This window comes from Oncorhynchus kisutch, linkage group LG3, assembly GCF_002021735.2.
Source record: "Oncorhynchus kisutch isolate 150728-3 linkage group LG3, Okis_V2, whole genome shotgun sequence".
Taxonomy (NCBI): Eukaryota; Metazoa; Chordata; class Actinopteri; order Salmoniformes; family Salmonidae; genus Oncorhynchus; species Oncorhynchus kisutch.
The window spans coordinates 64033268-64050247 of record NC_034176.2 but is presented as its reverse complement, the minus strand read 5'-3'; the positions used below and the strand labels follow the sequence as shown (position 1 = coordinate 64050247).

Sequence of the window (16980 nt, the reverse complement as noted above, 5' to 3'; positions counted from 1 at the left end):
TCAATCAATTGGCTGCCTGTTCTTGGTAAACTGATGGAGAGAATTGTATTTGAACAAATACAATGCTACTGACTTTCAGCATGCATATATGGAAGGGCACTCCACTACTGCACTGACTCAGATGACTGATGATTGGCTAAAATAAATGGACAGTAATATGATAGTTGGAGCTGTACTGATAGATTTCAGATGACTGATGATTGGCTAAAATAAATGGGCAGTACTATGATAGTTGGAGCTGTAATGATAGATTTCAGTGAAGCCTTTGATGTTATTGATCATAATTTGTTATTGAAAAAACGAACTAGTTATGGCTTTCCATCACTTGCCATCACATGGTTGGAGAGTTACTTATCTAACATCAGATAGCTTCTCTTACATCAGATATGTACAGTGTGGTATCACTCAGGGCAGATGCCTTTGGCTATTTTTGCAAATGATTTGCCACATAAAGCTAAAATGTTGAAGGAAGCTGAACTCCTAGGAGTACCATTGGATGGTTAGTTATCATTGTCAAGTCATATTGACAAAGTTGTTGTGAAGTTGTGGAGAGGTATATCTATTATAAAAAGATCATCTGCGTTTTTGACACAAAGATCAACTGTACTAGTTGTCCAGGCTTCGGTTTTATCCAATCTTGATTACTGTGCTGTAATATGGTCAGATGCAGCAAAGCCCTTGCAAAGCTGCAGCTGGCTCAAAACCAAGCAGCACGCCTTGCCCTTAACCAGTGGTGTGTATTCATTTTTTTTTTAAATGCCTTCCTAACCATCTTAAATAAACATGCCCCATTTAAGAAATTTAGAACCAGGAACAGATATAGCCCTTGGTTCTCCCCAGAACTGACTGCCCTTAACCAACACAAAAACATCCTATGGCGTTCTGCATTAGCATCGAACAGCCCCCGTGATATGCAGCTGTTCAGGGAAGCTAGAAATCATTATACACAGGCAGTTAGAAAAGCCAAGGCTAGCTTTTTCAAGCAGAAATTTGCTTCCTGCAACACTAACTCAAAAAAGTTCTGGGACACTGTAAAGTCCATGGAGAATAAGAACACCTCCTCCCAGCTGCCCACTGCACTGAAGATAGGAAACACTGTCACCACTGATAAATCCACCATAATTGAGAATTTCAATAAGCATTTTTCTACGGCTGGCCATGCTTTCCACCTGGCTACTCCTACCCCGGACAACAGCACTGCACCCCCAACAGCAACTCGCCCAAGCCTTCCCCATTTCTCCTTCTCCCAAATCCATTCAGCTGATGTTCTGAAAGAGCTGCAAAATCTGGACCCCTACAAATCAGCCGGGCTAGACAATCTGGACCCTTTCTTTCTAAAATTATCTGCCGAAATTGTTGCCACCCCTATTACTAGCCTGTTCAACCTCTCTTTCGTGTCGTCTGAGATTCCCAAAGATTGGAAAGCAGCTGCGGTCATCCCCCTCTTCAAAGGGGGGGACACTCTTGACCCAAACTGCTACAGACCTATATCTATCCTACCGTGCCTTTCTAAGGTCTTCGAAAGCCAAGTCAACAAACAGATTACCGACCATTTCGAATCTCACCATACCTTCTCTGCTATGCAATCCGGTTTCAGAGCTGGTCATGGGTGCACCTCAGCCACGCTCAAGGTCCTAAACGATATCTTAACCGCCATCGATAAGAAACATTACTGTGCAGCCGTATTCATTGATCTGGCCAAGGCTTTCGACTCTGTCAATCACCATATCCTCATCGGCAGACTCGACAGCCTTGGTTTCTCAAATGATTGCCTCGCCTGGTTCACCAACTACTCCTCTGATAGAGTTCAGTGTGTCAAATCGGAGGGTCTGCTGTCCGGACCTCTGGCAGTCTCTATGGGGGTGCCACAGGGTTCAATTCTTGGACCGACTCTCTTCTCTGTATACATCAATGAGGTCGCTCTTGCTGCTGGTGAGTCCCTGATCCACCTCTACGCAGACGACACCATTCTGTATACTTCCGGCCCTTCTTTGGACACTGTGTTAACAACCCTCCAGGCAAGCTTCAATGCCATACAACTCTCCTTCCGTGGCCTCCAATTGCTCTTAAATACAAGTAAAACTAAATGTATGCTCTTCAACCGATCGCTACCTGCACCTACCCGCCTGTCCAACATCACTACTCTGGACGGCTCTGACTTAGAATACGTGGACAACTACAAATACTTAGGTGTCTGGTTAGACTGTAAACTCTCCTTCCAGACCCATATCAAACATCTCCAATCCAAAGTTAAATCTAGAATTGGCTTCCTATTTCGCAACAAAGCATCCTTCACTCATGCTGCCAAACATACCCTTGTAAAACTGACCATCCTACCAATCCTCGACTTTGGCGATGTCATTTACAAAATAGCCTCCAATACCCTACTCAACAAATTGGATGCAGTCTATCACAGTGCAATCCGTTTTATCACCAAAGCCCCATATACTACCCACCATTGCGACCTGTACGCTCTCGTTGGCTGGCCCTCGCTTCATACTCGTCGCCAAACCCACTGGCTCCATGTCATCTACAAGACCCTGCTAGGTAAAGTCCCCCCTTATCTCAGCTCGCTGGTCACCATAGCATCTCCCACCTGTAGCACACGCTCCAGCAGGTATATCTCTCTAGTCACCCCCAAAACCAATTCTTTCTTTGGCCGCCTCTCCTTCCAGTTCTCTGCTGCCAATGACTGGAACGAACTACAAAAATCTCTGAAACTGGAAACACTTATCTCCCTCACTAGCTTTAAGCACCAACTGTCAGAGCAGCTCACAGATTACTGCACCTGTACATAGCCCACCTATAATTTAGCCCAAACAACTACCTCTTTCCCAACTGTATTTAATTTTAATTTATTTATTTATTTTGCTCCTTTGCACCCCATTATTTTTTATTTGTACTTTGCACATTCTTCCATTGCAAAACTACCATTCCAGTATTTTACTTGCTATATTGTATTTACTTTGCCATCATGGCCTTTTTTGCCTTTACCTCCCTTCTCACCTCATTTGCTCACATTGTATATAGACTTGTTTATACTGCATTATTGACTGTATGTTTGTTTTTACTTCATGTGTAACTCTGTGTCGTTTTATCTGCCGAACTGCTTTGCTTTATCTTGTCCAGGTCGCAATTGTAAATGAGAACTTGTTCTCAACTTGCCTACCTGGTTAAATAAAGGTAAATAAATAAATAAATAAATAAATAAATAAGGGAAGCCAGGCTTCCCCAATAAATTCACAACGAAAAATTATAATAGTTGTCTTTCGTCACTCTGTGTTTCATAATTGTCCTTCAATTCATAAGAGGCTGAATATATCTTACTGGAGAAAGCATCCGAGTGAGCGAAACAGCGCCCCTCGTCTCTGTATGTGTATGCCATCTTTCTGGTGGTGTCTGGTCAAAAGAAGTATGACGTTTCCGCAGGTGGCATCGGATGAAAGACGTGGGTGTCGATTAAGGCAGTCCCACGCACCTCTCTGATTCAGAGGGGTTGGGTTAAATGCGGAGACACATTACAGTTGAAGGCATTCAGTTGTACAACTGACTAGGTATCCCCTTTCCCTTTTCCCTTTCATTGACAGAAACAACTTGAATTGTTGCATCTCTTTGTGTTGTTGTCCTCCAGTGGATAGCTAGCTAGCTTGCTATAATGGCCCCTTTGCTTTAGCCATGGATGGAGATAGGGAGTTGGACTTGTGTTTTTACTTAATTCTCTGTACTGGCTAATGATTATAACAGCAATGCTGATCCAACTATAAATTCATACATTGTGCCCCAGTCCTGAGAGGATGGAAATTTCAATATGTAGCTAGATGTAGAAGGCTAATGTTAACTAGCTAAAGTTGGCCATGAAAGGAAGTTAGGCTAGCGACTAAGCATTTTAGCCAGGTAGCCTAGGACAACAAAAAATAAAAGTGTGTACTGTATGACATAGTGATAGACAGTTTCTTCAATGTGAAAGAGAGGAGAATGGCATTGGCGTTTCTCTACAAGTAGGGTGAGTCAACATGTTTTTCTACATGCACGCACGCACATACACACACAGAAATCAGAACCATGGACAGCCACATCATATTCAGCTTCCGTTGATTGGACTAAATCGTTTTTGCTATCTTTTAGTTGAAACTGTATTAAGCTAAGCCTAGGTGATTTGATGATGTGGAAATGTTGAAGTTGAAATGGTGCTGGAATAGTGGCGGCAGCTCCTGTTTTCTTTGCGACTTGCGGTAACTCTCTGTGCTTGTAAATCAATAGTTCTTTAGCAATCCAAAAATGTCGGAAACACTAACTTGCTTGACCATGCTGTAGGTCATGTTTGTTACATGCAATATGTTCTGTTGACTTCACCAGACAGATGTTGCTCTTGGGTTTTGTGATGAAACAAAGGTGTGGTTCAATTTATCCTGCCACTTCTTATTGTCTCGGCCTAAAGCCTATATATTACAGTCTCAAGGCATATGAACTAACAGGATCAAGCAATGCAATTATCACAACACATAGATTGTAATATGGCATTTCTTTCTAGCTTGGCTTCCACAGTGATTTTACCCACGCATCGCTCGCTACTGCCCTTAACTGCACACACAGAACTAACATCAACAACATAGATGACAATCTTTCATAGTTGAGGGTTGAGGAGAAATTGTCTACTTCTCTTCTAGTTTTTTTTTTAGAAACATTTGTGTGTTGAAAATGCCTAACCACTTGTATAATCGATTTGCATATACTTCAAACAGACATAAGCTGAAAACAAAGTCACTAAAAACAGACCCCCCTTTATTATTTTTTATCTTTTTAAACCAATTTCTTGATGTATTTATCTTAATTAACCTAAATTGTATGTTCTACATGCTTTAGCATTAGTAGTCCATCAGGCCAATAGATGGCTGTACTGCACTGTATTCATCGGAGAAACAGCCATTTCTGACCAAGCACGTGCGAAGCATTCTTCAGAATAAATTAAGCGGGGGTGTCACGCCCTGGTCTTAGTATTTTGTGTTTTCTTTATTATTTTGGTCAGGCCAGGGTGTGAGATGGGTTTATTATGTGGTGTGTTTTGTCTTGGGGTTTTTGTAGGTATTGGGATTGTGGTATAGTGGGATTGTCTAGAATAGTCTATGGCTGTCTGGAGTGATTCTCAATCAGAAACAGGTGTTTATCGTTGTCTCTGATTGGGAACCATATTTAGGCAGCCATATTCTTTGAGTGTTTTGTGGGTGATTGTTCCTGTCTCTGTGTTTGTTTGCACCAGATAGGGCTGTTTAGGTTTTCACGGTTGTATTGTTCGTGTTTATCATTTTATTAAACATGAATCGAAATAACCACGCTGCATTTTGGTCCGCCTCTCCTTCGCTGGAAGAAAGCCGTAACGGGGTCCTAATATACAAAAACTGTGGTCCTACTCTACTATTCAGCCTAACTCTGTCCCCCCTGAGAGATCCACTCACTGACCTTTACTCTCTATCCACCAGCCTCTTTCTGGGGGTGGTGGGGTAGGGGGGAGCAACCTCTCTCTTAAAAACAGTTGTCCCCTCAAGGTGAGTCACCTCCCTCTGTGTCTTTACCCACCTTGCCAAGAGCCAAGGATATTGATCTTCCCTTGCTCTGCTTTCGCTCATAACCATGATCAATAGGCGTGACGTCGCAATGTGTGAGAGAGAGAGGGCGAGAGGGGAGGGAGGGAGGGAGGGAGAGAGAGAAAGACAGTGTAAAAGCTCATGTTCTGGTTATGTTCTGATTTTTCACTGTTGGCTAAACCTCCCGTCCACACCTGTAGAGTCTGGTGCAACTCTAGCCAGTCTGTATTGCCTGTATGAGTCCGGCTAATGGACAGACAGCTACCAGGGACTGGATCCACAGCCTATTATGGCCTCTGTAGTAATACTTATGATAATTGGTATGTTGCTATGACTACATATAGGTGATGTTCGCAAAGTGAAAGTACTGAAAGGGGGGCATGACCTTCTTACTCTATGTTATATGAGAGTGTGTTGACTCTTAGAGCACATGAATAACACTCTGTTTTAATGGGTGAACCTCTAGAGGGTGACAGCGTGTTAGCCTTCTGCAATAGTTGATACTGGCTCTACAAATAAGCAGATATCCAAAACCTTTTGGCAGTACAGTCCCAGTCAAAAGTTTGGATACACCTACTCATTCAAGGGTTATTCTTTATTTTGACTCTTTTCTACATTGTAGAATAATAGTGAAGACATCACAATGATGAAATAACACATATGGAATCATGTAGTAACCAGAAATACTATTAAACAAATCTAAATAGATTTGAGATTTTAGAGTCTTCTAAGTAGCCACCCTTTGTTTTGATGACAGCTTTGCACACTCCTTTGCACATTCCTTTGCACACTCCTTTGCACACTCCTTTGCACACTCTTTTGCACATTCCTTTGCACATTCCTTCCAAACCATTCATTGATGAATTTGCGATTTCCAACCTGTGTAATGTTTATGGCCGATGAGCACCTATACGTTTTATCTATAATTTCTCTTCATATTACAAGAATTTAAAAGTATTTGTCAGTAGATTGTTGACTTGATTCATGATGACTACTAGCCTTCTAGCTAAGATTTTGAAAGTATGACGTTGACATGATCAGTCCAATCAAAGCTACTGTAGATATAACGTGATTTGACGTCATTTTATCTGTGGCAAATGACCTCGAGCCTTCTTGGATGGTCACTTCTAATGTAACTCTATGGCAGCACCAAAGGGGCTTGAATTTTCAAGCTCTACCCTTAGATTTGGCAGTGACGTAGTGTCCCCATGAGTGACAGGACACTGAGCCAATCATGGCGCAACTAGAGAACATTACCAACCCCTACGCTGTGTATTTTCCGCTGGCTGCCACACCACCACAGAAAGCGCTGAGTTAGGCTGAAACACCTGCATTTTGGAGCTGCCTTACTCAAGAAGCTCTCTGCCACACCTGCCCTGAATGTCGGGTCACCACTGGCCTCGACACAGTCCTGCCTCAGCACTCTACAGACAATTCCTTTGACCTCATGGCTTGGTTTTTGCTCTGACGTGCACTGTCAAATGTGGGACCTTATATAGACAGGTGTGTGGGACGGAGAGACTGAAAAACAGGTTCTATCTCAAGGCCATCAGACTGTTAAATAGACATCACTACGCGGCTTCTACCCGGTTACGTAACCCTGAACCTTAGAGGCTGCTGCCCCATATGCATAGACTTGAAATCACTGGCCACTTTAATAATGGAACACTAGTCACTTTAATAATGTTTACATATTTTTGCATCATCTCATATGTATATACTGTATTCTATTCTACTGTATTTTTGTCTATGCCACTCCAACATTGCTCATCCTAATATTTACATATTCATTCATTCCATTATTATACTTTTACTTTTAGGTTGTGTGTATTGTGTTTATTGTTATGAATTGTTAGATATTACTGCACTGTTGGAGCTGGAAACACAAGTGCATGTGTATGTGACAAATACAATTTGATTTGATTTTGGGTTTTTTTATGTTTCCAAATCATATCCAATCAATTGGAGGACAATACGCTTTGAGGACAATACAGTGCCACTGACACGGCCCGCTACCAAAACCTGTGGGCTCTCCTTCACTGCAGCCGACATGAGTAAAACATTGAAACGTGTTAAACGTGTTAACCCTCGCAAGGCTGGAGGCCCAGACGGCATCCCCAGCCGCATCCTCAGAGCATGCGCAGACCAGCTGGCTGGTGTGTTTACGGACATATTCAATCAATCCTTATCCCAGTCTGCTGTTGCCACATGCTTCAAGAGGGCCATCATTGTTCCTGTTCCCAAGAAAGCTAAGGTAACTGAGCTAAACAACTACCGCCCCATAGCAGTCACTTCCGTCATCATGAAGTGCTTTGAGAGACTAGTCAAGGACCATATCACCTCCACCCTACCTGACACCCTAGACCCACTCCAATTTGCTTACCGCCCCAATATGTCCACAGACGCAATCGCAACCACACTGCACACGGCCCTAACCCATCTGGACAAGAGGAATACCTATGTGAGAATGCTGTTCATCGACTACAGCTCAGCATTTAACACCATAATACCCTCCAAACTCGTCATCAACATAATCTCCACCCCGCTGATCCTCAACACTGGGGCCCCACAAGGGTGCATTCTGAGCCCTCTCCTGTACTCTCTGTTCACCCACGACAGCGTGGCCATGCACGCCTTCAACTCAATCATCAAGTTTGCGGACGACACTACAGTGGTAGGCTTGATTACCAACAACGACGAGACGGCCTACAGGGAGGAGGTGAGGGCCCTCGGAGTGTGGTGTCAGGAAAATAACCTCACACTCAACGTCAACAAAACAAAGGAGATGATTGTGAACTTCAGGAAACAGGGAGCACCCCCCTATCTACATCGACGGGACAGTAGTGGAGAGGGTAGTACGTTTTAAGTTCCTCAGCGTACACATCACATCAATTGGTCCACCCACACAGACAGCGTTGTGAAGAAGGCGCAGCGGCGCCTCTTCAACCTCAGGAGGCTGAAGTAATTTGGCTTGTCACCAAAAGCGCTCACAAACTTCTACAGATGCACAATCGAGAGCATCCTGTCGGGCTGTATCAACTGCTCCGCCCACAACCGTAAGGCTCTCCAGAGGATAGTGAGGTCTGCACAACGCATCCCCAGGGGCAAACTACCTCAAATCAAATCAAATTTATTTATATAGTCCTTCGTACATCAGCTGATATCTCAAAGTGCTGTACAGAAACCCAGCCTAAAACCCCAAACAGCAAGCAATGCAGGTGTAGAAGCACCTCCAGAACACCTACACCACCCGATGTCACAGGAAGGCTATAATGATCATCAAGGACAACAACCACTCGAGCCACTGCCTGTTCACCCCGCTATCATCCAGAAGGTGAGGTCAGTACAGGTGCATCAAAGCAGGGACCGAGAGACTGAAAAACAACTTCTATCTCAAGGCCATCAGACTGTTAAACAGCCACCACTAACATTGAGTGGCTGCTGCCAACATACTGACTCAACGCCCGCCACTTTAATAATGGAAATAATGTAAATTGATGTAAAAATGTATCACTAGCCACTTTAAACAATGCCACTTAATATAATGTTAACATACCCTACATTAGTCATCTCATATGTATATGTATATGCTGTCCTCTATATCATCTACTGCATCTTTATGTAATACATGTATCACTAGCCACTTTAAACTATGCCACTTTGTTTATATACCTTACATTACTCATCTCATATGTATATACTGTACTCTGTACCATCTACTGCATCTCGCCTATGCCGTTCTGTACCATCACTCATTCATGTATCTTTATGTACATATTCTTTATCCCTTTACACTTGTGTGTATAAGGTAGTAGTTGTGGAGTTGTTAGGTTAGATTACTTGTTGGTTATTACTGCATTGTCGGAACTAGAAGCACAAGCATTTCGCTACACTCGCATTAACATCTGCTAACCATGTGTATGTGACAAATACGATTTGATTTGAATTTACCACAGGTGGGCTCCAATGAAGTTGTAGAAATATCTAAAGGATGATCAATGGAAAGAGGATGCACCTGAGCTCAATTTCAAGTCTCATAGAAAAGGGTCTGATTTTTGTGTGTAGATTGATGAGGATTACCTTTTTAAAATCCATTTTAGAATAACAAAATGTGGAAAAAATGAAGAGGTCTGAGTACTTTCCAAATGCACTGTAAGTGATTGAGCTATAAATTGATATCCGGAACCACGACAGTGTGGGGGTCGTACGTACTGTAGTAGAAAGGGCAGCAGAGCTGACCGACTAATTTGGTTAGTTTTATGCAGGGAATTAAGAGAGAAAATCTATTTTCTGCTGACTAATCCTCAGAGATACAAAAATATCCCACAATTATTTACACATTGTGATGTCTCTCTGAACAACCGTCAATCATGACGTAAGAGCACCCTAGGTGTTGGATTACATCATCTTTGCTCTTTTAAACTCAATCTATGTGTAACCAGTGTGAAACGGCAAGCTAGTTAGCGATGCACCCCAGTAGCATTTCAATCGGTGACGTCACTCACTCTGAGACCTTGAAGTAGTTGTTTCCCTTTCTCTGCAAACGTCATGGCTTTTTTGGAGTGATAGCTAACAATGCTTTGTGCGAGGCAGTTGTTGATGTGTTCAGAGGGTCCCTTGTTTGAGCCCAGGTTGGAGCAAGGAGAAGGACGGCAGCAACATTGCTACATATGGATATTTATAACCATCAAAAGACATGCCATCAGCACTACATAAGAAACAACGACTGAAGATTGAGTTCTACAAGTCTTTCCATATCAGGCATTTTACTCCACTAGTCAACTGTGATATTTTGTTTGTAATAATGTTAGGTGCATGTAATATTCTAGTGCATGGAACATATACTATCTATAAATATGACAGAACATATGGTATCTTCATCACATCACTATCATTCAGAGACACATGTCAACTGTGAGAGCTTTCTCTGTTAAAAAGCATAAATATGCAGTTTTAGCAAAACAAGACAGGCATCCATTTATCAATGCTGATTAAAATAAATGAAAGTCCCATGACATAATGTGTACACTATAAGTCCCTTAAAAGGAATGCCTACACAGTTACAGTCATCAATTGTTGGCTGATTGATGTACGCAAATGGCTTTTCAAACTCCTGTCTTCATGAGTATGGCGCATGATGATCACTTGATCACTTCTTCAATCACGCTAATGTCTGGCAAAGGTCCCAATCATGCAAGTAGCACAGACCACAAGTACCACAAGAGCAAAACACAAACAAAGCAAGCAGAGATCAAGGCTGAGGACAAATACTGACACAGAACGTCACAATAAAACACGAATAGAAGTGTTTTGGTCATGACTCAAGAAGTGTTTTGGCCATGACTGTGTTTTGACCATGACTTAAGAATCATTGACAGTAGAACAAATTCAGACAATGGTCATTAAAGCTGGAATCCTTAGTTGCTACCCCCATCTTTGGACTTTGGAATTAATGATACAGTATACCCATTGATTCTTGAAAAATATAACTTGTAAATGCCTCATGAGCTTATTTAAACAGTCCTACTCCATCAGAACCCAAAATACAAGCTTGTTTAACTCCAATGTTTGTCAATGATGTAAATGCAAACAAACACTGTATATCCTCAAAACATGGTTAAAACTATCATTTTGATATCATGGATGTTCAGTCGTGACTATGAATTTGAGAGCGGTTATCTTTCTCCAGGCTCATCCCTCAGCCTTTTACCAAAACACAGGTGGGTTGTCCGCTTTGCTGTAGTTTCAATTACGGATTCCAACTTTAAAGATGTGTGGGACTGACCGATTTTTCTCTATGATACAAACAGCACCAACATATAACACAAATCCATGCAACTGGTATCATACAGAAGTAGTGGCAGTCCATCCTGTGGCCTGTATCTCACTGTTAGGGCAGTGTGGAACAGTAAGTATCAGGTACTACAGGTCTAAATGCAATGCCATCACAATATGTTTACAGGTACCATCACCGATAGTCCATTTGCTGTCCGTCCTTTGTGCGTGTCCCATTAGTCTGGCAAGCCCTCTATCACCTGTCCTCTCTCCAGCAACGTTCTGACCCACCTGGCACCTCCATAAGGTCAGCTATAATGTCCTAAACAACTTCTGGTGCGATGGGGTGCCAGTACGCTGTCTCCACCTGTCCCTGACTGCACATGTCCCTCCAGTGTCCCTGTCCTGCCTCTGGGGCCTCGCAGCCAATCAACACACGGCCCAGCATGCTGCTCTTCGTGTAGAGCCGCCCCTGTTGGAGAGAGAGGTTGGTTGCTCTCTGATCATATACAGTAAAATGAGGTCTGAGACATTTCTTTTGTATAAAAATAACATTCAGATAGTTGTAAGACGCAAATGCACAGAAGATACATTTGATGGAAGACTTAACATAATTGAGGATGTAATAAAAACTGTGGACAAACAAGTTATTACATTATCTGTTATTACATTATCCATGGTTGCACTCTCCTAATTCTTCACCACTGAGTCATTCCTACCTGCATGATGATGAACTCCAGAGCAAGAGGCAGCTGAGTGATGTCACCAACAGGCAGGTCAAAGAGAAAGGGAGCGTTCCACACAGCGTTGTGTCCCCCCGCCCCTTTGGTCTCCTTCGTACTGATCACCTTCCCATCCTGACGGAGGTTGATGACTACGTAGTGATCTGTAGGGACAAGAGAGCAACAATCAACTTGAGAGAGAGAGAGGAAATGACATGAGGCCCATCAGTATCTGTAATCTCATAAGGAGCTCAATCAGGGTGGCAGGGGCCTGGGAATATGACTGTGACTAAGGCTGAGACTGGATATGGGATTGAGGGCTTGACTGGGGTGGTTCTAAATAATGTCTCAGTGGCTTAAAGCATAGTGTTGGCAACACCAGAGTTGTGGTATTGATTCCTGCATGTGTATCACTGTCAGTGTCGACAGTTCTGTATGTTGTTTGGGATGAAAGATAATGGACCTATCATACCTGCTGCTCCTGGCATCCGGGAGAGTTTGGCCAGGTTCTCAGCCTTGCGGACCATCACCTTGATGCGGTGGGCCAGTGTCTGGTACTGCAGCAGAATGAAGAGCTGACCCAGGGCCCGTGGAGCAGCACAGAGCGAACTCTTCCTACGACCCAACGTCTCCTGGGAACTCATACTCTGGGAGGGGAGAGGCTGAGTTAATAAGAAGAAGAGACGAGCACAATGTGTTGTTGTTTTATTAAGCACATGTTCTTCTTTGTGTCCTGAGGTAACTAAAGTAGAAAACACAGGGTAAAAAGAACGACATGTTGTTGCCACTAAATTATCATCCATAATGAATCTCATTAGTTGATTATTTAGAGCCGACAGCACCCTGGACCCAGACCTAGTGAGCATGCAGCTGTGAGCCTGCCTGTGTTTGTGAGACCAGTGGAATCTAATGGGAGATCACCCAACAAGGGAGATTCACTTCACTTGCTCTGTCTCTCAGTCAGTAGTCATCATGTTATGCCCAAGAGAACCCACTCTGTGAATAATAGTGTTATAATTCTATAACGGATTACAGTAATATGGTGACTTAGATTTTATCTCATTGCACCACCACAGTACCATTAGAGATCACAACAACATCATCACACCACCTATCAGCTACCATCTCTCTACTTCTATTCATTTTCTCATTGGGTGATAACTCATTGAGCTTCATACACATGAAGTTTCCCACAATCACATGTGCAGTATGCATGACATCTCTCTGTGCCTTGTAGCTGAGATCAGAGGCGCCTGCATGCTGCCATCCAGCCTCACGGAGAGATCCACTGATAAGACATGGCGTCGACATAATGTCCATTCATACATCACCATGCTCGCTCAGCCCAGCGCCTGAGGCCTAGCTCTCTCCCTCTCACCCACACCCTCGCCAGCTCAGGCTGTCAGTAATGCCTTCTGGCACAGCCGCCACAGCACCACAGAGGACATGGCCCACTGCTCACTGCACTCCACATGTTTGCTCTCCAGTCACAAACTACAATGTCACCATGTCCAACAACAGTGGAAAAGCTGCTAACGGCCGCTGGCCCAGACCTTATTCTGATTAGATTAGCCTGACACATTCCCTCATAGATAAAACATGATATGGGCTATTCATAGCCCCAGCGTGTGTAGTTTTGCTGTGTGTAAAGTTAACTGAAAAAAGAGGTCTAAGATGGTGGGGCTATAGTGCCCGTAGAAATAGAATAACTATATATATATATATGTATCTATGTTGTTCTATTTCTATGATTAGTGCCCTAGGCTTGTAAAATGACGGGCATAATGTGTTACCCTTTTCAGCCTACTCCTGGTGGGGGTGAGCTCCCTGGTGTAGGTGACAGTTGTGTCGGGCTCCCAGTCCATCTCCCCACAAGGCATCTCCAGCTCTCCCAGCGCTGTCTCTCTCAGGCCTGAAAAGTCCCTGCTGAACACAGCCAGCCGGAGGGTGCAGGCGCGGAGCTCTTCCACAGAGCCCACCTGTAGCACAAGGCTCTGGCACTGTATCTCTGTGCTGAGGCTGTGCCTCCGAGATGCCCCCTGCTGGGGTGAGGGGCAGAGCGGGGGCAGGCTGGCTCGTACGAACACCCCACTGCGCCGCCGTGCCGCCCCGGACAGGCCCATGATGTTGGTGGTCAGAGTGCCCCGTGCCGGGGAAAAGAGTAGGGTGAAGTGTAGGAGAGGAGCAGGCTTGGTGGGGATGGATAGGGAGCTGGAGCCATACTGTGGCTGGGACAGCTCCCTCTGAGGGCCAGGAGGGTGCATGGCACTGCGAGGGCTGGTCAGGCGGCTCTGTTCGCTGTACAGGAAGTTGTCACCGTTCACGGAGTAGCGGCGTTCCAGCGCCCGACGGGTCTTGGAGACTAGGCCCAGTTTGGGGATGGAGGGCAGGGAGGCGCGGCCATGGCCTGAAGGCTTGTAGTGGGAGGAGGAGGACACAACCGGGGTGCTGAGGCGACGCATGGGGAAGCAGGACCTGGAGGAGGACCTCAGCTCAGAGGAGGACGACCGGGGGCGAGGTTCAAAGGGCAGGGTGGTGAGGTCATTCTCAGAGGGGCAGGAGCTGCTATTGTGGGAGGGGAGGTCCAGGACATCCCCGTCTAGCTCCTCATACTGCTGCTTGATGGGTAAGGTGCCAGAGGAGGGGGTCAGGGTCACGGTGACCCGTTCACACGTGGCTGAGGAAGGGGACAGTGCAGCCTCTTTGTCCTCTGGTGGATGATACTTCCCTCTCCGCCAACACAGTAGACAGCCCAGCACCAGGCAGAAGCAGAACACTCCCAGACCCACTGCCAGCAGAATCTGCAGGTGGACTGGACACAGGAGGGGTTACGTTTCAATTACATTAGTGACTAAAAAATGCAGAGAGTGAGAAAGAGAGTGAGAGCGCAAGAGGCCCCCATCAATTTGCTCCTATTCATTATGAATCATTGAACATAATTCTATTTAACTTATTTATTTGCCAATACAGCCCTTAACTTATTATGTTTCTACACCCATCATCCATTATGAGATTAAACAGGAAATGGCTTTGGGTCCTAATTCTAACTAATTGTTCTCTTTTGGAAATGGGAATTGTGGACTTTGATTTAAACCAGAGCAGCAGACTGATCTGAATGCGGTGGAGTCACATTTCCTGCTTTCAACGAGGCTTAGTACATGTGTAGGAGGCGATATCAGCTCTCATCTCATCTCACTTGACTACCGATTTATAAGCAATGTAATTGGGACACCAAGGGATGGTACCCTATTACCTCTTTAGTGCACTACTTTTGACCAGGGCCCTACTCAAAATCAATGCACTATAAAGAGAATACGGTGCCATTTCAGACACCGAAAAGTAACTTGTCCTGTAACGTAAACACTTTCTGACAGACAGTCTCCGACTATGACTCATCCATCAGGCCCAATCTGTTTGATTGAGAATGAGAAGCTCTGAAAAAATGGTCCTTTTCAAGGAGAATGTGAACCAGAGATCACCCTGTTCATGACTCACCAGGGCATCTGGCCATTCAGAGACATTCAGAAACATTATCAAGGCCAGACGGTGGATGGAAAAGGTGAAGGCTCTCTACTGTGGACAGTGAGCGATGATCCTTATCAGGAAAAAGATTATTGCTTGGTGTAATTTATTGCCTGGGTCCATTTTAGTCATTGCTGAAACCCAGTCAGTGATAAGATAGCTACTAGCCAAATATAACAATTGTTATGCAGTCTCTGTTACCACAAATGAAATACAGTATGCTTCAAGCTGGTGTTATTAGACATTACAGGGTCAGGGAGGATGTTGTTTAGCCAGTAGACATACATCTCTAAAGTGAAGACAATGACTCTTATAAAGAACTGATACAGCTAATTCCTATGCTAATATGACTACAAGGAAATCTGTTGGTCTCTATGAATTCTAAAACAGAGACCAACAGATTTCCTGTCTCTTTGCATTACATGGGCTGCTAAACCACTACATATCAAAAAGAGGCAGAAAAAGCCCAAATAAAATCAATACTATTTAATACATTATTTTATATAGCAACATGTATGCATTTATAACCAGATGTATATAAACTACACTAGATCATTTCCACTAGTCATTTGTAGCTTACACAATCGATGTCACAATCCTCGATGTCTTTCTTCATCAAATAATATTTACATTGCCACGTAAAAATGTGTACCCATTAGTATGCAAACTATGCACCACATTAACAGAAGTTTAATTTAAAATAATAAATTAAGATCTGGTTTTCATAAAGTATTAAGCTTGTCATTTTTTCAACCTTGAGATGAAGACAAGCAAATTCACAATAGGACATAGCTCATACCAACTTAACTTGAATTTCAAAGTGCAACAGAACTGACCAAAATTATGATAACGTTTCTTACCTCCTAGAGCATATTGCGTCATTTTTCAGATTTTATTTTTATATTCCACCGACATCAATGTGAACGAAGGTTTGTGCGTGAGATCCATTCCCGCTTTATCCTGCACGCGCACTAGGAATTTCCTTTGCACAGTGGGTCTCTGCATTGACGTGACAGACCGGCCGTTTAAGCCAATCAGAGGGGTCGGTGGGAGGATATGCTGAACTAAAAAGTAAGCCATTGCTGCTAATTAGCATCGTATTTCTTATTGACAATATGACCTAATAAAAAAGTAGCTTGATACAAATGAAGTCAGATAAAGTTATTAATTCAGCAACATCTAACATTTTAAGACATCAATTCAATAATCATGAAATAGTGTAACCTAATAAGAGAATACAAACACATACAAACATACACACACTCTGTGTATGACTCACAGTGAAAGACCAAAGGCTGCACCAAGAAACCTGTCTTTCCTCAGATCTCACTTACCGTTGACTAAATGGTACAGGCATTTTGCCCACATGGTACCCATTA

At 43.6% G+C, this 16980-nt stretch overlaps 1 protein-coding gene across 1 annotated transcript; it reads right to left on the bottom strand.

Moving 5' to 3' along the window:
- Nucleotides 1-10124: 10124 nt before the first annotated feature.
- On the bottom strand, nucleotides 10125-16608 carry LOC109874522 (synaptotagmin-13). The gene is made up of 5 exons (XM_031810607.1): nucleotides 16462-16608; nucleotides 13873-14891; nucleotides 12552-12726; nucleotides 12077-12243; nucleotides 10125-11829 (listed from the first exon to the last, which is right to left on the bottom strand). Exons 1-5 carry the CDS (start codon nucleotides 16481-16483, stop codon nucleotides 11680-11682), a joined length of 1533 nt encoding a protein of 510 aa, XP_031666467.1. The 5' UTR covers nucleotides 16484-16608; the 3' UTR covers nucleotides 10125-11679.
- Nucleotides 16609-16980: the final 372 nt, after the last annotated feature.

Excerpts from the sequence above, each read along its gene's own strand:
- LOC109874522 (XM_031810607.1), bottom strand. The coding sequence starts at position 16,483 with ATGACGCAATATGCTCTAGGAG. Across the intron at positions 14,892-16,461 it reads GACGCAATATGCTCTAGGAG|TCCACCTGCAGATTCTGCTG; the intron begins GTAAGAAACGTT and ends TCCTGTGTCCAG. Across the intron at positions 11,830-12,076 it reads TGGAGTTCATCATCATGCAG|GGGCGGCTCTACACGAAGAG; the intron begins GTAGGAATGACT and ends TCTCTCCAACAG.